The sequence below is a fragment of the Saimiri boliviensis genome, chromosome 14 (assembly GCF_048565385.1).
Source record: "Saimiri boliviensis isolate mSaiBol1 chromosome 14, mSaiBol1.pri, whole genome shotgun sequence".
Classification (NCBI taxonomy): Eukaryota; Metazoa; Chordata; class Mammalia; order Primates; family Cebidae; genus Saimiri; species Saimiri boliviensis.
Genome location: NC_133462.1, coordinates 32,513,897 through 32,537,712, shown reverse-complemented (window position 1 = coordinate 32,537,712; position 23,816 = coordinate 32,513,897). Strand labels below are relative to the sequence as shown.

Sequence of the window (23,816 nt, the reverse complement as noted above, 5' to 3'; positions counted from 1 at the left end):
AATACTAAGCAAACTAATGTAGGAACAGAAAACCAAACACCACATGTTGTCATTTACAAGTGGGAGCTAAATAATGAGAACACATGGACACAAAGAAGGGAGCAGCAGACACTGGGACCTCCTGGAGGGTGGAGGGTGGTAGGAGAGTGAGGATAAAAAAACCCAGTCTATCATATATGCTTAACTGGGTGACAAAATACTCCGTACATCAAACCCTCACCACATACAATTCGCTTATACAGGTAACCTGCACACGTACCCCTGAATCTAAAATAAAAGTTAAAAAAATTGTCCCTACTGTTCAACATTCAAGAACTAACTAGGTTTGGATAGTCCTATGGTGAATATTTTTGTCCTATCCAGGATATATATGTCCTAATTCCCAATGAGAAAACAATAAAGACTCTGATGTGATTTTTTTAAAGCATGACTTTAAACCATTTATTATTGGGATGTTTTGTTATGCAGGATTAGATTACTGATACAATAATCAAAGCAGCGTAACTAAAGATATTGGGAATATTCTTTTTTTTAAGGTGTCCGATCCTTTTGTAAATTTTGTATTGGGTTCAGTGTATTTAGAATATTCTGCTGGCTCATATATTTTGGTGCTTTTTCTGATATTTGAAGGCAGGGACCTTAATTATATGGATATTTATATTTACTTCAGATAACTGTATCATAAGAAGACTACTTTTAGATTCCTTCTAGGTAACCAGGAGAGTTGGGCAGGACCCATATATTTTTGCTGAAACAAATTGCCGTCTTGAATCACAAGTCTCTAATCTTACATGCAATACTGGGAAGAAATTCAAGCTCTTGTGTGAGTCATCATTTGCTCATGAAGACTGAAGAAAGTTTGAAGTATAAAAGAGACAAAGCAAGTGATAATGCAGTAAATACACACATTCTTCACTTACCTCCAGTTTAATGCTATGACACAATTTCCTAAAGGAAGGGATATTTTTAGAACAATGCAAGAAATCACATTTGTAGCACTGGAAACTTTTTATCACAAACAGTAAGATGATGCAATCAAAAAATATAGATCATGACACCAAATCTTTAACTAAATGAACAAACCTCAGTACCCACAGACAACAGGCTTCCACACTTTAATGAGTAGATGTACACTGTATTAGTCCGTTTTCATGCTGCTGATAAAGACATGCCTAAGAATGGGTAATTTATAAAGGAAAAGAGTTTTAATGGACTCACAGTTCCATGTAGATGCGGAGGCCTCACAATCATGGCAGAAGGCAAAAGACATGTCTTAACATGGTGGCAGGCAAGAGAGAATGTGAGGGGAACTCCCCTTTATAAAACCATCATATCTCATGAGACTTACTATCATGTGAACAACAGAAGAAAACCCCACTGCCAAGATTCAATAACCTCCCACCGGGCCCCTCTCATGGCATGTGGAAATTATAGGAGCTACAATTCAAGATGAGATTTGGGTAGAGACACAAACTATACCTACACCATCAAAAACAAATCTTCCATGGTAATCATTGCATGACTGAAAATTTTAGTCCGTTATATTTAAGGTCATCTCTGAATCTTGAGGCCATATGAAGTCAACAGATTGATTCAAATGTGTCTTTTTGTGTAGACTACACTAGGAACATGCATTTCATATGTAGTATTTGCCTTCCTTCACTTTACCAGGGAATATAGCAGGCAGTGTGTACACTGAGCTGGATAGAGCACAGGATGCTAATGAGGAGAATAGAATGCTGTAACAATGTACGAACACACTAGCATGGTAAAGTTTACATCGTCAGGAAGAGCAGTCAAGGTAATGACAGAGAAAGAAGTGAGGGACTCAGATGTGAAAAACCGTGATCTCAGATATTCATCTACAATGTAATTATGCTAATGACCTTACAGTAGCCAGCTGCCATTGATTTTTAGGATGGATACAACTCTCTAGTGTATTAAACAAATAGGAATCTCCGAGAGGTTTTTTTACTCTAGTTTGGAAATAACTGGGAAATTAGAACAATGACAAAGAAAAAACTGGTTGGATATCAGAGCAGAAAGCTTTCTAAAGAAATGGCATAAAACCTACACAGCACTCAAGAACAAGGAAATTCAAACTCTAGAAATTGAAGAGAAGCAGGACTTTTTCCTTCCACTGTCTGATTCGTGAATCACAATGTCTAAGTCTGAAGGTTAGAGCTTTGAAATCACATGCACTTCTCGAAAGATGCTCCTTTTATTTCTTCCTTCTGAAGAATTGTCTTACAGCCTCCTTTATGTCTTTATTCCTCAGGCTGTAGATGAAGGGGTTCAGCATGGGGGTGACCACAGTGTACATCACCGAGGCTGCTGTACTTGAGAGTGAGTTGTGGGTTGCAGCAGAACTCAGGTACACCCCTAGGCCTGTACAATAAAATAAGGAGACAACTGAGAGGTGAGATGCACAGGTGGAAAATGCCTTGTACTTCCCCTTAGCTGATGAGATTGCACGTATAGAGGAAGCTATCTTAGAGTAAGAGTACAGGATCCCAGCGAGAGGACCACCGCCCAGCAGCACAGCTGACAAATACATCACCAGGTTATTAAGACAGGTGTCAGAACAGGCAATGTGGATTATCTGATTAAGTTCACAGAAAAAGTGGAGGATTTTCAAGTCTGTACAAAAGAGCAGTGATAATGCCATTAAGCTTTCTGTCAAGGAATGCAGGGCACTCATGATCCAGGACACCAGAACCAGCAGTCCACAGAGCTGAGGGTTCATGATGACCATGTAGCGCAGGGGGTGACAGATGGCCACAAATCGGTCATAGGCCATCACGGTCAGGAGTAAGCTGTCCAACCCTATAAAGAGTACAGAAAAGTACAACTGGGTGACACAGCCTGCATAGGTGATGACTTTGCTGTGTGTCTGGATGTTTGATAGTGTCTTTGGAATCGTGGTGGAGGTAACACAGATGTCTACAAAGGACAGGTTGAAAAGGAAGAAGTACATGGGGGTATGGAGGTGGGAATCAGAGCTGATGGCCAGGATGATGAGCAGGTTTCCAAACGCAGTTGTCAGATGCATGGAGAGGAAGAGTCCAAAGATAACGGGCTGCAATTCTGGTTCCTCTGAAAGTCCCAGAAGAAGAAATCCTAAAATCCTTGTATCATTCATGGGTTCCATGTGGTTTAGGTGACTACTAGTCAGAGAAAGAGAACATGACTAAGTTTCATTCAAAAGGGCATCACTTGCATTGCTGAAAGGCAACCATTTATATTTTGCAGTCAAGATACTCATTTCTATATTTTGTTTATGGAACTTGTCTCAATTTCTGTGCTCTTCAGAGCTGTCTCTGATTGAAAATTCCTGTGCTATGCTCAACCTTTCCCTAGGAGGTTGTGTATTGTTTAATGAGAAATTCTTTCAAGCACTTGAGTAATATTGATTGTGTGCTGACCATGTTCCAGGAACTGTCTAGCTAATGAGTGTAGGGTGCTGAGAAACTGATGTTCTTACTATCCAATGATGGAGAAAGACCATGAGCTGATAAAGACATCATCATCTGATGTGTTAGATGGTGCTTAGAAAGAAATGAAAGCACATCAAAGAGAATGGTTAGGGGCTGCTATTTTTTTTTTTTTTTTTTTTTTTTTGAGGCAGAGTTTCGCTCTTGTTACCCAGGCTGGAGTGCAATGGCGCGATCTCGGCTCACCGCAACCTCCGCCTCCTGGGTTCAGGCAATTCTCCTGCCTCAGCCTCCCGAGTAGCTGGGATTACAGGCACGCGCCACCATGCCCAGCTAATTTTTTTGTATTTTTAGTAGAGACGGGGTTTCACCATGTTGACCAGGATGGTCTCGATCTCTCGATCTCGTGATCCACCCGCCTCGGCCTCCCAAAGTGCTGGGATTACAGGCTCGAGCCACCGTGCCCGGCACGGGGCTGCTATTTTTTATAGGTGTCCAGGCAAGACCAACAGACCAGGTGACATTTCAACAGAGACCTCAAGGAAGAGTGGGTGGGAGCCCGGAGGTTATGTGAGGAAGTCTGTGCCTGGTGGAGGGAATGACTAGGGCAAGGGCCTGAGGGAGGTTCTTGTTTCAGATAATGAAGGCTCAAATAGGAGCCAATGTAGTGAGGAGGATGAGAAGGAGGGAGAGTGATGAGAGGTGGTGTCGGGGTGTTGAGGAACCAGTTGGTCTCCCTGCTGCTGCTGAAACTTCAAGACACTGACAGCCCCGTCTCCCCAAGTGGTTCTCAGCCCTCTATTAATGTGGCCCCAAGAATGTAAACAGGGCAGCAAATTCCAGGCTGTAAGCTTCCCATGGATGTGTAAACATGGGGCTCCGTTTTACGTCATCATTTTGTACCTTGTATTTAACAAAATATATAAAAATCTGCTGCATAACAAAAGAGATGAATAATAGGCATGATGGACACAGGTGGTTGATGAGAGACTGTGATGAAAAAAGCTTCCTCATTTCTGGCAACTTTTCAACCCTGCTTATATACCCCAATGCCCAGAATAATTATTAATTAATACAAAGTGATACCTTTATAGTGTCAAGATGTCTTACAGATTAAACACTCCAAGAGAAAAGGGGAAAAGGGAATAAACCCACAGTTCACAAAAGGAATCACACAAAGTCCAATAAAAGTGGGCGGGGAGTATTTAAGATGCAATTGTAAAATATTTGTGTAAACTATAGTAAATGCAAAACAATGTATGTGAAAAAACTTTGCATAACTCTTTCTTATTCCTAAATGAATGGTTATCACTGGTGAAGAGATGAGGCTGTTTTTCTTCTACCTCTCATTTTTCCCATCTGTTACTCAAATGTCTCCATCCCTTTCTCACCTTTCCAGTCCCAATTCTCTGGCCTCATTTCAGGTCCTTGTCATCTATCCCAGGCTGGCACCCCTCCATGCCAATATTCTCATCGATTCAGAGAAATCTATCTTTCAAAGCTGGTCATCGAATGTTCCAACTTGTACGTGTTTGTAAATGCAAAACATCTATCATCAGAAAAGAAATTTATAATTTTGCATCTGCTCTGTACCTGCTGTTGGACTTGGAAAAGCCTACAAAGTCATTCTAAATTATTTTAAAATTTTTATAAATATGTAATAATTGCACATATTTGTGGGCTACATGTGGTACTTTGATGCAAGCATACAATGCATAATAATCCAATCTGGGTATTGTAATTGTACATATTTATGGGGTGCACATGATATTTTGATACAAGCATACAATGCATAGTGATCAAATCTGGGTAAGTGGCATACCTGCCCCATCAAACATTCATCATTTCTTTGTGTTGGAAACACTCTATATCTTCTCTTCTATCTGTTTAGAAATATATAATATATTATTATTAAGTATAGTCATCCTATTGTGCTGTGGAACAGTAGATCTTATTCCTGCCATCTAACTGTAATTTTGTGCCCACAAGCAACTGGCTTTCATCCTTCTCTCTGCACTACCCTTTCCAGCTTCTGGTAACTGCCATTCTATTCACTACCTCCAAGAGATCCTGATTTTGGGCTCCCATGTAAATGTTTTCTGTGCCTGGCTTATTGCACTCAACATAATGACCTCCACTTCCACCCATGTTGCTAATAATGACAGAATTTATCAATGCTGGTATCTTTCCCTACAGAGTGGGATGGCATTGTCCGTCCTCCTGATGTGGTCCACAGAATTAATCAATATATGTACAAAGTGCTTTGCATAGTTCCTTCCTGTTAGTAAATTTATGGTTATCCCTGCTGATGAGATGAGGTTGATTTTTCCCGTCTGCCACTCAAACGTCTCCATCCCTTTCTCACCTTTCCAGTCCTGATTCTCTGGCCTCATTTCAGTTCCTTGTCATCTTTCCCAGGCTGGCACCCCTCCATGCCAATATTCTCGTTGACTCAGAGAAATCTGTCTTTCAAAGCTGGTCATTGACTATTCCAGCTTAATCCCTCCACCCCCACCCTATGACTTCCCACCGGAGAATGAAAGTAAAATTCTGCGCTTGCAAAGACAAGGCTTCACCCTCTATGATACCTTCAGACACCTTTCCCTCTCCCACATAGATCTCCCAAAAATTAAAATTGACTTCAGCTTTACCAGAAGCAGAGCTTTAATGTTCAGTGATCCACTTGGCAGAATCCTAATCTAATTTTTATTCCTCTGCCTATGCCATATTTATTTGAAAATATTTCTTCGGTTCACACTCACCTCCCTGTGTTTGAGTCTCACCCCCTGGGTCTATCTGTAATTTTCACCATGTCTCTGTTTAGAAAACTCCATCCATTCTTTCAGGACTCCCCAGAGTCACTTCTGTTGTGAACCATTTAAAAAAATTCCCACAGTTAAATGACATTTCCTTTATGCACTTAATTAATGAGTAGGGATTATCACTGTGTCAATTTTATTTCATTCCATAGAATTTTCCCCAACTATACTGTGGGCACCTGAGTGAGCGACATGATAATGTTACATGCAGTTCCTCACCACCCCACATTTAGGGCAGTTGGTGACAGTAGCCAAATAAATATACACTGTATGAACAAATGAGAGAATGTGGTGTCTCAGAATTTTCTGACAATAAGGAAGAGAAAAAAGCCAGAAAAGAAGCCTTAGATAGAAAGCCTTAGAAAAAGAGAAACCTTAAAAAAGATGCTAAAATAGGTGTGGAGGGCATAGTACTGGAATGTTGTTCATAATCTTGGATCAGGACCCATTAAAGGGTCAGAGTGTGGTTTGAAAGAATTAAATAGAATAGGGCCGGGCATGGTGGCTTATACCTGTAATCCCAGCACTTTGGGAGGCTGAGGCAGGCGGATCACGAGATCAAGAGATTGAGACCATCCTGGCCAACATCGTGAAACCCAGTTTCTACAAAAAATACAAAAATTAGATGGGCCTGATGGTGCAGGCCTGTATTCCCAGCTACTTTTGGGAGGGTGAGGCAGGAGAATTGCTTGAACCCAGGAGGCGGAGGTTGCAGTGAGCCGAGATTGTGACACTGTACTTCCAGCCTGGTGATAGAGTGAGACTCTGTCTCAGAAAAAAAAAAAAAAGAATAAATAAATCACAAAAGAAGCTATCAGAGTGCATTATACCTATTAAGCATACATACACAAAGATTTCATGATACTCTCTCTCCCCCCACCCTCTCTCTGTGCGTTTGTGTATGTGTGTGTATTTGTGTTGGTACACATGTTGAGTCATAAAGTACAAGGTATTTCTTACTCTGGGACACAGTCGAAAAAGTTTCTAATCCAGAGCAGTGAAAGCAGAATAGTTTAAAAAGAATGTGAGTTCCTGTGACCAAGGGAAATGCATCCTGAATGAGGAATCCAAGAAGAGCCAGGCTGTTGGGCAGACAGCCAGCCGGCCTAGAGCTGACATTATCTCCAGACTCAAGGGCCCCCAACTGAATAGACCTTTATCAATCCACCTGCTTCATCATGGAGCTCACATCAGGTTCCTGATCTGCTTGCTATTCCTGTACCCACTCCATATTTATTTGAACACACGTGTTTTTCTATGGCTCAGCATTGGGTGAAGACGACTCTTCACTCACTGTTCTTTATGGCATCTTTTCTTTGTTACTTTTGGCTTCGGGTTTTGACCTCTTTTCTGACAAATCCAATGGGCACACTGTAGTCCTGGTTCTGTTCCTCATCCAACACGTGGAGCCCTCATCAGCCTGGACCCTGCAAAGCCCTGCACATCTTATATCTATCCATTGTCTCTTTTCATATGCTTCTTCCCTTGGGTTATGATGTCAGGCACACATTTATTTCATTGCACTCTACCATTCAAGTACAATACAAGATCCTAATAATAGCAAATTTCACCCACCTTGTTCGCTTCTGCAGTTTCACAGAGATGTGCATCTATCTGGAAAATATATATATATACACGTATACGTATATATACATATATATATATATGTATATATACGTATATATACATATATATATATATATATATATATATATATATATATATATATATGTGTTCGAGACAGGGTTTTGCTATGTTGTTGGGGCTGGTCTCCAACTATCACCCTCACAGAATCGTCCTGCTTCAGCCTCTTTAGCAGCTGGAACTACACGTGTGTATCACTGTGCCTTCCTTAGAAACAAACTTCAAGGAAATTAGAATTGATAAAATAAAAGGATGTAAGGGAAAGTAAACCAGGTTAAACAGAGCCGATTCAAAATAACTATATTTAATGAAATTGAATTAAAACTCACTTCTGAAAGAAAGAATTCGAGAAAATGATAATCAGTTGACATCAAAATGGGTCACAACTTCAATGTTATTTTTGAAAAGCCTGCAAATAAAAACATATGAAAATATAATTTAGAAGGCATGGAGGAAATAGTATCTAAAGCTATATAGGTGCATCCAGTATAAACATAAGTGGATTCAAATACCTTATGAAAAAGATGTTAGGTTGAGCACAGGAGAATATGTTCCACAAGATGGCACAAGATGACTGACATTTAAAAAATAAGCTGGGCACAGTGGCTCATGCCTGTAATCCTAGTGCTTTGGGAGCTTAAGTCAGGCAGATCACTTGAGGTCAGGAGTTCAAGACCAGCCTGGCCAACATGGCAAAATGCCATCTCTACTAAAAATACAAAAATGTTAGCTGGGTGTGATGGGGCACCTGTAATCTTAGCTACTTGGGAGGCTGAGGCAGAAGAATTGCTTGAACACAGGAAGCAGAGCTTGCAGTGAGCCTTGATTGTGCCACTACACTCCAGCCTGGCGAGGGAGCAAGAGTCTGTCTCTAAATACAATAAAATAAATAAAAAAATAGATCTGTATGCCTTCCTTTAGACATAAAATTACACAAAGTCAAATCCATAGAAGTAGAGAGTAGAATGGTGGTTACCAGAGGCAGGGATGGGGCAGGGTGGGTGGGGAATGGGGAGAATCTAGTCAAAGGGTATAAAGTTTTAATTAGACAGAAGGAAAGAACATTCATGATCTACTGCAAAGTGTGGTGATGATAGTGGAGATTAAACTATGGTATATTTCAAAATGGCAAAGATAGATTTTAAATGTTGTTACCACAAAGAAATGATAAACACGGGAGGTTATGGATATATTAATCAGCTCCATTTATTCATTTCACAAGGTACACATATATTATCACATTGCATCTCATAAATATGTAGTTACTATTGGTCCATCAAACGTCAAATTAAAAGAAAATAAAATGAAAATGGAAGTATATATCCAATAACAAAAGGTGAAAAGATGGCAATAAGGAAAAACAGATGTGAAATAAGAAGGGCATAACTATAAAAGCTGATTAATTTCTAGTAATGAGACAGAGGAATTTCCTAAGTTAAAAAAATTGCTGGTGGTGGGGGAGTATGTAAATGAGTGACTGAGAGATTTGACCACTCAAATCGTATGAACTTTCACACATTCCCTCAACATACATTTAAAAATACATTAATACAGACATTATATTATAATACATACATACAAACATTAAAAAATTAAATGGTATTTAGCAAGTTGGTGAAAAATTCCAATTCTTTGTTTGAAATAATGCATGCAAAGAATAAAAGCATCTAGACCCCAGAACATACAAGCAAGAACTTGTATTATTTGTAGTAGAAAAAGTAAAAGGTAACAAACCCACAAACACTGTATGCTCAGCCTCCCCAGAAAGAAAGTGATGGCAAATAAAAACTCTTCAGTATTCCCATTTTGACTTAAAAGATAACATTTATGATTTCATGTGAATATCCAAAGTGAGAGAAGAGACTATTAAAATGTATGTTTTGGGGCAGGCATGGTGGCTTATGCCTGTAATCCCAGCAGTTTGGGAGGTCAAGATGGGTGGATCATCTGAGGTCAAGAATTTGAGAGCAGCCTGACCAATATGTTGAAACCCCATCTCTACTAAAAATACAAAAATTAACCATATGTAGTGGCATGTGTCTGTAGTTCCAGCTACTTAGGAGCCTGAGACGGGAGAATTCCTTGAACCTGGGAGACAGAAGTTGCAGTGAGCTAAGATGGCACCATTGCACTGCAATTTGGGCTACAAGAGTAAAATTCCATCTCAAAAAATAAAATAAATAAAATGTATGTTTTATGGACTGCTTTGCAGGGTGGTATTTGCAAGTGATCTATTGGTCTTTATTTTCTAGTGAATACGTAGTGTGCTCGAATACACTTATCATAAAAAATTTAAAAATAGGTCCTCAATTCATTGCATGTCTGCCCACACCTAATATTCTACTTTCTTACTTCTTTAATTGCAAAGTTCCTAGTACATGTTCTTATTTTACTGAAACCACTTTATCTCTCCCATTCCTTCTCTAGTCTAATCCAGTTGGACTTAGCTTCCATCACGTAATTGTCAATAATAATCCTTGCATTCCTGAGTCTAACAGATACATTTAACATGTTAAATAAATTAGTTATAGATGAGTCAACCAGGCAAGCAAACACACATCAATCTCTCATTTTGGGCTAGGTGGGTTTGGCTCTTAGGTCATCTCAGGTAAAGGTTCTTGGCTTCCATTCTCTTTGAACATTTCCTCCAATACCTTTCTGGTGCTCAGACTCATCTGTATGAGGACTCCAGGATGAAGGTTGCCATATGGAACCCTGAGTTCTTCCATGGATCGTTGATGATGGAGACTAAACCTCTGTCCCCACACAAAATGATAGAAGGAAATTAAGCATCGCTCCTCTAGCTAGACATGAGACTTTGAAAGAATCAACCATGTCCTGTTCTTCTCAAGGTTGTACGATCTTCAGAACAACAGCGGCAGAAATATTTACAGCTCCCTGTATTTGCTAATTAGGTACATTTCCCTGTTGTGACTCCATCCTCTGAGTACCTGATTTTCCTGTGGGATACTGGTCTGGAAGGCAAGAAAACGCTACTTGCTGATTCTCTACTCCCAAGAGTGCATTGAAGAAGGAGACACTTATTCCAGTCAGGCTGTGATCTGTATCTGACTAACTAGAAGTGGAGTCTACATGGAAAGCCAAATTAAAAAAAAAAAAAAAAGTAGTTTGTCTAGTATGGCCTTACAGTCGGAAATAAACAAATATAATGAAGTAAATTTTAAATCATACATTGCATTACCATGTGAAATAATTGCATTTCATGCTGTGTCTACTTGTTGAAGTATAAAAGATTGGTATTCATGTGTAAAGGGTGTCATTCATAGCAGTGAAGGATTTTTTTTTTGTTTTGATTTGTTATTGAATTACCTTCTTGTTTCTTTTGGTTTTGTTTTGTTTTTGAAGATCGAGTCTCGCTGTTGCCCAGGCTGGCACGTAGTGGTGCAGGTGGGATCTTGGTTCACTGAAACCTCCACCTCCTGGGTTCAAGCGATTCTCCTGTGTCAGCCTCTGGAATAGCTGGGATTACAGGTGCCTGCCACCATGCTTGGCTAATTTTGATATTTTTAGTAGAGACGGGTTTCACCATGTTGGCCAGGCTGGCATCAAACTCCTGACCTCAAGTGATCCAACCGCCTCAGCCTCCTAAAGTGCTGGGATTACAAGTGTGAGCCACCATTCCTGGCCTATCTTCTTGTTTCTGACTGAAAACATTCAGTGTTGACTAAATGTATGGCTTTCATGGCTCTAAATGAAGTATCTCCCCCATTTCTCAACTTTGTCATCATCAGTCAGGTGTGAATGAACCATACTAAGGCTATCTATGAGGTATCTTTATTCTACCCAGAAACTTGAATCTTAATGATCAAGGGACTTCTCCAAAGACACTGTGAATGCCTGTCCAGTCATATGATCCAGGGTCCCAAGTTTTCCTGCACAAACATGCATGTCCTTCCACCTTCCCTAGTCACCTGGAAAGGAATCTCAATGTAGTTGCTCTTTAATACAATTTTCTAAAATAAATTTGAATAACAAAGAAATATGAATACTCTTCCAATATCAGAGAAAAGGCCCAAACTACAAAGTAACAGATAATTATAATTTCCCTCAGTTCTGATAACTTTGATTATTGTATCAGTCAGCAATTGCTTCCATTGTGTGTGCCCTGAATGAAAGGCTTGAGAAGAGATTGGATTTACTAGAGACTCAAAGATAGGTGGGACAGCATGAAGTGATGTACCAGAAGCTACACCAGCATCCTTTTCAGTTGCACACATGTTTCTTGACCACTAAGTCTTTACTTATGCAGAAGAAAACCTCACAATACTGTTTCCTTGCTCTGGTCACCCAATGACTTTTTTTTTTCCCTGTATGTGGATAATTCTCCAATGGAGGTCTTCTAATTTGTCAAGACACTTCTTTGTGTGTAGACCCATCAAAGACTAGGAATACACTCCAATTGTTTCATTTGTTAACAATGTACTTATGGAATATAATCAATTTTGATTCCCGTGTAGGTTTTCCATACATATGGCATGATACAAATATTCTAAAGTGTATGGTAAACAGTGTGGCAAGTTACAGATGCCATTCAGCTGCAAGTAATAGAAAGTCAAACAAAAATAGTGCCTGTTAATTTGTTAAGGGATGCTCTAAATTAAATGATGTAAAATGTGATAATGAACTCATAAGATGGAGTGGGGACAAGGGCTAGAATAAAACTGGAATTTTGGCCGGGCACAGTGGTTCACAATGGCTCCCAGCACTTTGGAAGGCCAAGGCAGGTGGATCATCTGAGGTCAGGAGTTCAAGACCAGGCTGGCCAACATGGTGAAACCTCTTCTCTACTATAAATACAAAAATTAGTTGACTGTGGTGGTGGGCACCTGTAGTCCCAGGTACTCAGGAGGCCGAGGCAGGAGAATTGCTTGACCCCAGGAGGCAAATGTTGCAGGGAGCTGAGATCACGCCACTGCACTCCAGTATGGGTGACAAAGTGAGACTTTGTCTCAAACAAACAAATAAATAAACAGTGGAATTTTGATACATGGTCAAAGTTATGAGCTTACAATAGCTTGTTATAACTATGAGGTTTTGAGAAAATTTTTTTTCTTTTCTTTCTTTTTTTTTTATTTTTGAGAGAGTCACTTTCTGTGACCCAGGCGGAGTGCAGTGATGCAATCTCAGCTCATTGCAACCTTCTCCTCCCAGGCTCAAATAATTTCTATTAACATCCTCATTTAAAATTCAGCCTTCTCCTCAGCCTCCTGAGTAGCTGGGACTACAGAAGCATGCCACCATGCCCTGCTAACTCTGTGTGTGTGTGTGTGTGTGTGTGTGTGTGTGTGTGTGTGTGTGTGTGTGTGTTTGTAGAGATAGCATTTCACCATGTTGCCCAGGCTGGTCTCAAACTCCTGGGCTCAAGCAATCCACCAGCCTCAGCCTCCCAAAGTGCTGAAATGTTTGAGGGGATGGATACTCCATTATGTGATTATTATGCATTGCATACCTATATCAAAATGTTTCATGTACCCCAGAAATACATACACCTATGATGTACCTACAAAAATTTAAAAAAGGGAAATTTAAAAATATTTTTATTTTTAAATTGTTATGCAGCAAAAGTCACTTTAAGAGAAAAGTGTATAGTAATAAATGACTTCATCAAAGAAGGAAAAAACAAACAGAATTATACAAGAAAAAAACAAACCCATTCAAAAGTGGGCAAAGGATATGAACAGACACTTTTTAAAAGAAGATGTATATGAGGTCAAAAACATATGAAAAAATGCTCATCATCACTGGTCATTAGAGAAATGCAAATCGAAACCACATTGAGTTACCATCTCATGCCAGTTAGAATGATGATCATTAAAAAATCTGGAGACAACACATGCTGGAGAGGATGTGGAGAAACAGGAACACTTTTACACAGTTGGTGGGAGTGTAAATTAGTTCAACCACTGTGGAAGACAGTGTGGCGATTTCTCAAGGATCTAGAAATAGAAATTCCATTTGACCCAGCAATCCCATAACTGGGCATATACCCAAAGGACTATAAATTGTTCTACAATAAAGACACATGCACATGTATGTTTATTGCAGCACTGTGTACAATAGCAAAGGCCTGGAACCAACCCAAATGCCCATCAATATAGACTGGACAAAGAAAATGTGGCAAATATACACCATGGAATACTACGCAGTCATAAAAAACAATGAGTTTGTGTCCTTTTTAGGGACTTGGATGAATCTGGAAACCATCATTCTCAGCAAACTGACACAAGAACAGAAAACCAAATACCATATGTTCTCACGCATAGGCGGGTGTTGAACAATGAGAACACATGGACTCAGGGAGAGGCATCACACACTGGGGGCAGTCGGAGGGGGCTAGGGGAGATACAGTGGGGGGGGAGGGATAACATGGGGAGAAATGATGGATATAGTCAAAGAGGGAATAGATGCAGAAAACTACCTGGTTATGTATGCACCTATGCAACAACCCTGCATGACCTGCACATGTACCCCAGAACCTAAAGTAAAATTAAAAAAAAAACAAAAACACTTAAATGAAAGACTCAAAAATACGAGACTACTATTAAAAATGTATTAGAATCCTTCATGAAATTGATCTAGGCAAGGATTTTTGACTAAGACTTCAAAAGCTCAGTTAACAAAGTACAAATAGATAAATGGGATGACATTAAACTAAAAAGCTTGTGCACAGATAATAAAATAACTGACAGACTGAAGAAACAAGCTTCAGAATGAAAGAAAATATTTCCAAACTATACATCCGAAAAGGGGCCATTCAGAATATATTTAAAAAACTCAATAGCAAGAAAACAAATAAAAACTCAAGCAAAAAAAAAAATTAATAAATGGGCAAAAGACCTGAGGAGACATTTTTTTCAAATAAAACATACAAATAGCCAAAACTACATGAAAAGTGCTCAAAATCACTAATCACCAGGAAAATGCACATCAAAGCCACAATGAGATACCACCACATCTCATTAGAATTGCTATTATCAGAAAGACAGGAAAAGAATAATAATCCCAGCTACTCTAGAGGCTGAGGCTAGCGGATGACTTGAACCCATGAGGTGGAGGTTGCAGTGAGCTGAGATGGTGCCACTGCACTCCAGCCTGGGCAACAAAAGTGAAACTCCGTTTAAAAAAAAGAGAAAAGAATAATAACAGTGGCTGACAAGAATGTAGATAAAGATAAAACCTTGTACATTGTTGGTGGAATGTAAATGAGTATAACCATTATGAAAAATAGTACAGAGGTTCCTAAAACATTAAAGATAGAACTAGTACATGATTCAGCAATCCTACTACTGATACTTAGCAAAAGTAAATGACAACAGTATATCAGAGATATCTGTACTCTCATGTTTATTGCTGCACTATTCACAATAACCAAGATACTATATTAGTCTAAGTCTCCATCAATGGATGAATGAATTTTTAAATGTGATACATCTACACAATGGAGAAATATTCAGCCATATACAAGAAGGAAATCCTGTGATTTGCAACAAAACGAAGGAACCTGAAGGATATCGTGTTAAGTGAAAGAAGCCAGACACAGAAAGACAAATACTACATGACATCATTCACATGAGGAATAAAATTTTAAAAAATCTCATAGAATTAGAGAACAGAATAGTGACTACCAGAAGCTGGGACAGTTGTGGAAGGAGGGTGGGGAGATGTGTCTCAAAGGATACTAAATTGAAGTTAGAAAGAATACATTCATGAGGTAGAGTACAACATGGATACTTTATACTTAATGATCATATATTGTATTATCAAAACATACTAAGTGATGTTAAGTGTTCTCACCGCAAAAATGACAACAATGTGAGGTAAAACATAGATGAATTAGCTGAATTTAACATTCCATAATGTAGCTAGACCTCAGAACATTCTTTTAGACATGATAAATACATACCAATTTACCCATCAATTAAAAAAATTATTAAATACATTTAAAAAAATTAAAATAATTTTATAAGGTGCTAATTGCAGGGCAATTTGCATAAAGAGATCCAAATACATCTCTTACAGCAACCAAATGTTTTATAAATGAATAATGATACGACAGCTCTTGACCTGTCATAAACGTATGAAATTTCTTATTGTTTTGCTGAAAGCATCATAAAGCCCAAGAATGTAGTACCTACGGTTTTCTATCAGAACATAGTTCATCCCTTGTTGAAGAGGGGAATAGCAATTTTCTGGAGGTATCAAGGGCTGTGTTCACATCACACGTCAGATTCTTGGAGACCCAAGAGACCTAGTCAAGACAAGTTCCTCAGTTTAGACTTTGGAAAAAACTTTCCTCTAGGGTTTGAGTTAAGGTGTTAGGAGGCTAGGTCTCTGGAAGTCAAGCAAGTCCATGGAGAAGGAGTAATGAAGGCTGCATTAACCTCAGATTCAATATAGTGTCTTGGGAACAGAGCATGCAGAAAAAGATTTCTTTCAGTGCAGGGGAAAATCCCAAAGGAAAATGATGTCATCAGGTTGGAATAACAAGAGGAAATGTGCCTCAGAGTTACAAAGCTGTACATTTTGTACAGATTTACAAAGCTGCGAATTTCTCCCCTGCTGCTGTTCCTCAGCATATGCAACCTTGGGTTCAATGAGACATGGTTGTTTCCTTTGGAGTCCTTGATCTGGCTCAGCTACCGATGCTTCCCTGTCTCCTACTGTCTCAGTACAGAGCTTCAGTCTCCATCATCCACCAGGGGAGGTAGTCACATCCACATGGATGCCTTCCTCTCAGAAGACCCAACAAGGTGAGTCCAAGAGGTACCGTAGGAAAGGATCAGGGAGAACACAGTCCATAAACATGGACCCAAAGTCATCTGAGAGCCAACCCAGCCAAGCCCCGAGAAGAGAAATTGCTTTGGTTGTTGGCTTGCTTGCTTGCTTGATAAACTATTTGATTCATGTAATTGTTTATGATGCTAAAAAGAGCAGTGAACATTGAACTCAGCAAGAAGGGTGATTCCTGACAGTTAAGTAATGGTCACAGAGGCCCAATTTGATGAGGAAACGGGAGGAAGAAAGTGGTTCCAGTAAAAGTAGACTATATGCCCAAGGATTTTGCAAATAAGTGGAGAGAGAAAAAAAGTAGTAGCTGTGGCGGGATAGATAACTATGTATATAAATACTTATATTAAAATATTTTTATAAATATATGAAAATATTGTAGGATTTTCATGTTAAAGCAGTGATCCTCACTGCGGGTAGTTTTGTCCCCCGTGGAATTTTGAGCAATGACAGGTTTGGCTGTCACCTTGAGGAGGGTGAATAGAGAACAGGGAAGCTGTTATAATACAATATAACAGGGAAATGATAATACAATGCACAGGGCAGACCCCACCTCAGTAAATAATCTGGCCCCGAATTTCATTAGCGCTGGATTGAGAAACTTGGAGTTCATGAATATCTGTGTTTTTAATATTCACATCTCCTTCTAGGTTACCTCCCCAAGATTCTGTAACACTTTACACTTCTGCCGGCAAAACGGCAGAGTCCCTGTTTGCTACCTGTTGAAAAGTTCCAACCCCACTCAACGTGGCAGCTGCCCTTCAGGCTTTTCCCCAGGCTGATGGGTGTGATAGAGAGTGTTGTATTAAACCATTACTGGGTTTGAGCAAAGATTCCTACATACAATCACCATTTTGATTTGTTTATTATCATATATCCATTTGTCCAGTTATCACCATTTCAAATTATTTCTACAGATTATTGATTTTTCATTGACATTTGAGGAAATACTTTTCAGCACAAAAAGCTGTAAATTTTATTTACCTAAATATATGTCTATAATATTCTGTTTCTTGCCTTAGCACGCTTTGCATACACGTCATTTTCTGTGTGGTTTTCTACATGTTCAGCTAACATGTATTATTTACTTTATAAGGTGTTTAAACCCACTAATTTTTTGTAAAATATGAGATGGGGAGAAACTTCATTGTCTTCCAGGTAGATAGCCATTTACCAGCTTTTGTTCCACAATTCAGCATTTTCCAACTAAATTGCAATATAACCTTGTCATACATTAAATGTCCATATATACTAATACTTAGTTTCTGATTCATTCAATAACAGATGAGTATCTGCCATATACCAGAACATTCTAGTGACACTATATGTAATATAATTCATTGTGTAGGTCTTTGCCAATTAAATAATTCATCCGTTCTGATATTAAATTACTGTTATTTTATACCTTCTTTCAGTTAATTTTCAATGTCTCCCTCAAATTCACTTAAGATAGTGTTTTTAAATTTACTATATTTTTCTGGCTTTATTCCACTGACAGTTTTTATTTTATAACTTCCTCTTGCTTTAATTTTTTGTAATTCTTCTACACATATTCATGTACCTAAGTGAAAAAAAAAAACAAAGATAAACAGAGCAGGTGAAGTTCCTGCTCATTTGAATTTTTTTATATAATGGTGAAGAGAGTTCAGTGTAATAGGCCAGGTGCAGTGGGTCACTCCTGTAACCCCAGCACATTGGGAGGGTGAGGCGGAGGTTGCAGTGAGCTGAGATTGTGCCACTGCACTCCAGCCTGGGTGGCAGAGCAAGACTCCATCTCAGAAATCATAACAACAATAATAATGCTCTATCTACACTTTTTTTCTGTTAACATCATTCTTCCTCATCGTAGGATTTGCTGCCATCTGACATAATATATGGCATTTACATTTTTTTCTTCTATTCTCTCTCAGTCATGTAGAGATTTTCTTATATTATAACACCACATACTCATTTACTAGACAGTGCCTGGAACATATCAAAATTCACTTTATATTCCCCAAATGCGTGAAAGATTTTCTCATCAGTATTGTAGAGTACACGCCTTCAGGGAAAGGCTGAGAGTGGGACAGGAATTCCTGATCCAAGATGGCAAGAGGATCCCCCTGATTGGCACCAGATTCACACACAAAATAACGCACAATTAACTTCCTGTAGAATGGAGGTTACCAGAGGCTGGGGGTGCTAGGAGGGTGGGTTGGGGACATCAGAGGACACAAAATTACAATCAGACAGGAAGATTGAATTCTTGTAGAATGGAGATTATCAGAGGATGGGAGGGTTGCTGGGGAGAGCTGGGGAGATGTTGGTCAAAGGATACAAAATTAAGCAAGACAGAAATGTCATGTTCAAGAAATCTCTTGCACAGCATGGTTCTAATGGTACTGTGATCATATACATAAAACCATTAATAGTAATATGATATAGTTAATAGTAATATATTGTATTTTGAAAAATGCAAAGGGAGTATTAAGTGTTCTCGTCAGATGATCACTGGCTAGATTTAGCCATTCCACAGTGTAAACATACTTCAAAGCATCATGGTGGACATGATAAAGACACTCTGTTTTATCTGCCAACTTAAAAAAATCAACTTTAGAAAATAAAAAACAATAGCCTCTTCATGTAGGATATCCGTAACAGCATTTCTGGTAGGTTTGTAATGCATGTGAGTGTCATGTTCTTCTCTCTTTTTGGTAGAAACATCAACCAGATGAAAGCAGGGAACGATACACAAATTTCAGAATTCCTTCTACTGGGAATTTCAGAGGAACCAGAATTTCAGCCCTTCCTCTTTGGGCTGTTCCTGTCCACGTACCTGGTCACCGTGCTCGGGAATCTGCTCATCATCCTGGCCATCAGCTCGGACTCCCACCTCCACACCCCCATGTACTTGTTTCTCTCCAACCTGTCCTTTGCTGACATCTGTTTCACGTCCACGACCGTCCCAAAGATGCTGGTGGATATCCGAACACAAAGCAAAATTATCACTTTTGCAGGCTGCCTCACCCAGATTTTTTTTTTCGTTGCATTTGGATGCCTGGACAATTTACTCTTGACGGTGATGGCCTATGACCGGTTTGTGGCCATCTGTCACCCCCTGCACTACACAGTCATCATGAACCCCCGGCTCTGTAGACTGCTAGTTCTGGGGTCCTGGTGCATCAGTGTCATGGTTTCCCTGCTCGAGACCTTGACCATTTTGAGGCTGTCCTTCTGCACAAACATGGAAATCCCACACTTTTTTTGTGATGTTCTCGAAATCCTGAAGCTCGCCTGTTCTGAAACCCTCGTCAATAACATCGTGATGTATTTTGTGACGATTGCAATGGGTGTTTTTCCTCTCTCTGGAATCCTATACTCTTATTCTCAGATTTTCTCCTCCATCCTGAGAGTATCACCTGCCCGGGGCCAGCACAAAGCCATTTCCACCTGTGGGTCTCACCTCTCAGTGGTCACGCTGTTCTATGGCACGGGCCTTGGGGTCTATCTCAGTTAGACCTTGGGGTCTATCTGCAGCTACACCATCTTCTAGGACAAGTCTCATGGCCTCGGTGATGTACACCATGGTCACCCCCATGCTGAACCCCTTCATCTACAGCCTGAGGAACAGGGACATAAAGGGATCCCTGGGGAGAAAAGATAGACCTTGGGGTCTATCTGCAGCTACACCATCTTCTAGGACAAGTCTCATGGCCTCGGTGATGTACACCATGGTCACCCCCATGCTGAACCCCTTCATCTACAGCCTGAGGAACAGGGACATAAAGGGATCCCTGGGGAGAATCCTCCTCAGGGCAACATCTCTCAATACGGGGACCACTGCCAAGCTCTCATGAATAGCGGTGAACACAATACTGAGGCCAGATTGGCCTCCTTCGGCTAATATTTTGACTTCTGCTTTTATGCATTTGGAGCAGGGCAGGGAAGGCGTCTCACTCTGTCACCCAGGCTGCAGTGCAGTGGCACGATCTCAGCTCACTGCAACCTTCGTCTCCCAGGTTCAAGTGATTCTTCTGCCTCAGCCTCCTGAGCAGCTGGGATTACAGGCATGAGCCACCAGGCCCCAATGATTTTTGTATTTTTAGTAGAGATGGAGTTTTGTCATGTTGGCCTGGCTGGTCTCAAACTCCTGATCTCAGGCAATCTGCCTGTCTTGGTCTCCCAACATGCTAGGCTTACAGGCAGTAAGCCACTGCACCCGGCCTTCTTTTATACATTTTAAAGCATTTCTTCCTTTGGAAACTTTTCCTGCCCTTGCTACTGCCAATAAGGTTATATAGGATCACCCTTTTTGACTTTCTAATGAGTAATTTTAACTTTGTATGAATATGATCTGGCATTCTCTCAGTTATCTTCAGTAATGATTTGTTTGTTTGTTTGTTTGTTTGTTTTTGGGTATGTTTGTTGTTGTTGATTTTGAGACGGAGTCTCCCTCTGTTGCCCGGGCTGGAATGCAGTGGCATGATCTCGGCTCCCTGCAACCTCCACTGCCCAGGTTGAAGTGATTCCTCTGCCTCAGCCTTCTGAGTAGCTGGGACTACAGGTGTGCACCACCACGCCTGGCTAATGTTTGTATTTTTAGTACAGACAAGGTTTTACCATGTTGTCCAGGCTGGTCTCGAACGCCTGACCTCAAACGATCTGCCTGCCTCGGACTCCCAAAGTGCTGGAGATTATAGGCGTGAGCCACTGTGCCTGGCCTGATTTGGATTTAAAAAAAAAAAAATCAAATCTGACATGTTAAATATATATTCTCAGAAGCGATGGGATATGTCCCTATTTTTGAAATGTTGCCCTGGAAACTCATTTACAGAGATGTTTTTTGAGGTTATGTGAATAAAAATAACTCAAAGAGTTCCCTCCTTTTTTTTTTTTATCTGATTCACTTTCCTTTCAGTCATGCCAACTTAACTTTTTTACTCCTTCATAATATGGGTTTCTTGAATTTCAGAGCAATGACTTACCATTTTTGCAATCACAATGGCTAGTGCAGTTATTGGTAAGGAGTTCATGTTTACATGATATTTGTCAAATGGAGTAGAAAAATAGATGGGTGGATGGCTAAATATAAAATAAAGATCTGGACCAGAAAAATACAAATTCATTAATCTGATTAGAGCTTTTAGCCAGGCATGGTGCTGCATGCCTATAGTTTCAGCTACTCAGGAAGCTGAAGCAGGAGAATGGCTTGAACCCAGGAGGTTGGGGCTGCAGTGAGCCATGATTATGCCACTGTTCTCCAGCCTGGGTGACAGAGTGAGCCCCTGTCTCTAATTAATTAATTAGGTTTTTGAGCTAGAAACAGAATTCAAGGTTATTGATGTTGATTTTTTATATATGTTGAACTTTCTGTTTTTTATTTTCATTTTTATTGTACTTTAAGTTCTGGGGTACATGTGCAGATCTTGCAGGATTGTTACATAGGTACACACATGCCATGGTGGTTTGCTGCCTCCATCCCCCCATCACCTACATTAGGTATTTCTCCTAATGTTATCCCTCCCCAATCTCCCCACCCCTTGCTGTCCCTTTCCTAACCCCCCACCTGCCAACAGACCCCAGTGTGTGATGTTCCCCTCCCTGTGTCCATGAGTTCTCATTGTTCAACACCCACTTATGAGTGAGAACATGCAGTGTTTGGTTTTCTGTTCTTGTATCAGTTTGCTGAGAATGATGGTTTCCAGCTTCATCCATGTCCTTGCAAAGGACGTGAACTGATATAAATAACACTTTATATACCAACACAGTTTAAGAGCTTTATATACACTGCCTCATTTCATTTTTCCAATAACTCTTTGATGTAATTAGTTTTATTTCCCATATTCACAAATAAGAAAGTAAGAGCTTATGGTAAGTAGGTAACTAGCTCAAGGTAATGAATATGTGAGAAGCTTCAAATGTAGGGTTGTATGAATCAGACAGCTGTCGCAGGCGTTATGTTACTGTGGAGTCCTCATTAGGGAAAAGGATTCAGGCTGGCCGGACTAAGGGAAAGCAAAAAGAAGAAGCAGATAAGCTACAAGTCTGCCTTTCTTCACGGTCCTGGACACAAAGCCCTCCTGTACAAATAGCTCACAATATTCCTGCATGCAGCTATCACCAGACCCATGCAGCTATCACCAGGCTGATACAAAAATTGCAAGTTAGTTCACTGCACCCTTGGCGTTATCAATACTGTACAAAGCCCTCTTCAACAAGCACTGTCCTATAAAATCCCCAGCAAGCTTTTGTCTCTTGGCAGTCAGCTCCTCTATTGCTGGCCTGCCCATTGCTTCCTTGCAATGTACTTTCATACTTTCACCAATCAATCTGCCTTTCCTTACCTACAACTGTGTTGGTAGATTCTTATCCTCCACACCACCAGCCCCAGACAGTTGCCACTCACCCATGACAGTTATCTCTAGTCAAACCTTCTGATATTAATAGTCAAATCTCAAAGGAACCAGGAGTTCTCTGACATAAATTCTTCTGGAATTATGCTCCTCAGCAAAGAAATATTCTGTGTCTGGGGGCTGCAGCCTTAGAAGTAAATTAAACCCGATCCAGCAATCCCATTACTGGATATATACCCAAAGGATTATAAATCGTTCTATTATAAAGGCACATGCACACATATGTTCATTGCGGTGCTGTTTACAATAGGGAACCAACCCAAATGCTCATCAATGATAGACTGGATAAAGAAAATGTGGCACATGTACACCATAGAATACTATGCAGCCATAAAAAAGGGTGAGTTCATGTCCTTCGCAGAGACATGGATGAAGCTAGAAACCATCATCCTCAGCAAACTGACACAAGAACAGAAAACCAAACACTGCGTGTTCTCACTCATAAGTGGCTGTTGAACAGTGAAAACACATGGGCACAGGGAGGAGAACATCACACACCGGGGTCTGTCAGGGGTTGAGGAGGCTAGGGGAGGGATAGCAGAGGGTGAGGGGATTGGGGAAGGATAACATTAGGAGAAACACCTAATGTAGATGATGGGGGATGGATGGAGGAAACCACCATGGCATGTGTATACCTATGTAACAGTCTTGCATGATCTGCATATGTACCCCAGAACTTAAAGTATAATAATAAAAATAAATAAATAAGCAAATTAAAC

The 23,816-nt window shown here is 40.0% G+C and overlaps 2 protein-coding genes across 2 annotated transcripts; one reads left to right on the top strand and one right to left on the bottom strand.

Annotated features, from left to right (window-relative positions):
* Positions 1-2,221: 2,221 nt before the first annotated feature.
* Positions 2,222-3,151, bottom strand: LOC101032386 (olfactory receptor 7A10). The gene has a single exon (XM_003941688.1). The coding sequence runs from the start codon at positions 3,149-3,151 to the stop codon at positions 2,222-2,224; it is 930 nt and encodes a 309-aa protein (XP_003941737.1).
* Positions 3,152-19,332: 16,181 nt separating this feature from the next.
* LOC101042558 (olfactory receptor 7C2-like) lies at positions 19,333-20,602 on the top strand. The gene is given in 2 exon segments (XM_039466443.2): positions 19,333-20,209; positions 20,349-20,602. Coding segments are annotated over 2 exon segments (1,038 nt in total). The 5' UTR covers positions 19,333-19,364; the 3' UTR covers positions 20,542-20,602.
* The last annotated feature ends 3,214 nt before the right edge of the window (positions 20,603-23,816 follow it).

Bases quoted from the DNA above. Each gene is read 5' to 3' on its own strand.
- LOC101032386 (XM_003941688.1), bottom strand. From the start codon at position 3,151: ATGGAACCCATGAATGATACAAGGATTTTAGGATTTCTTCTTCTGGGA.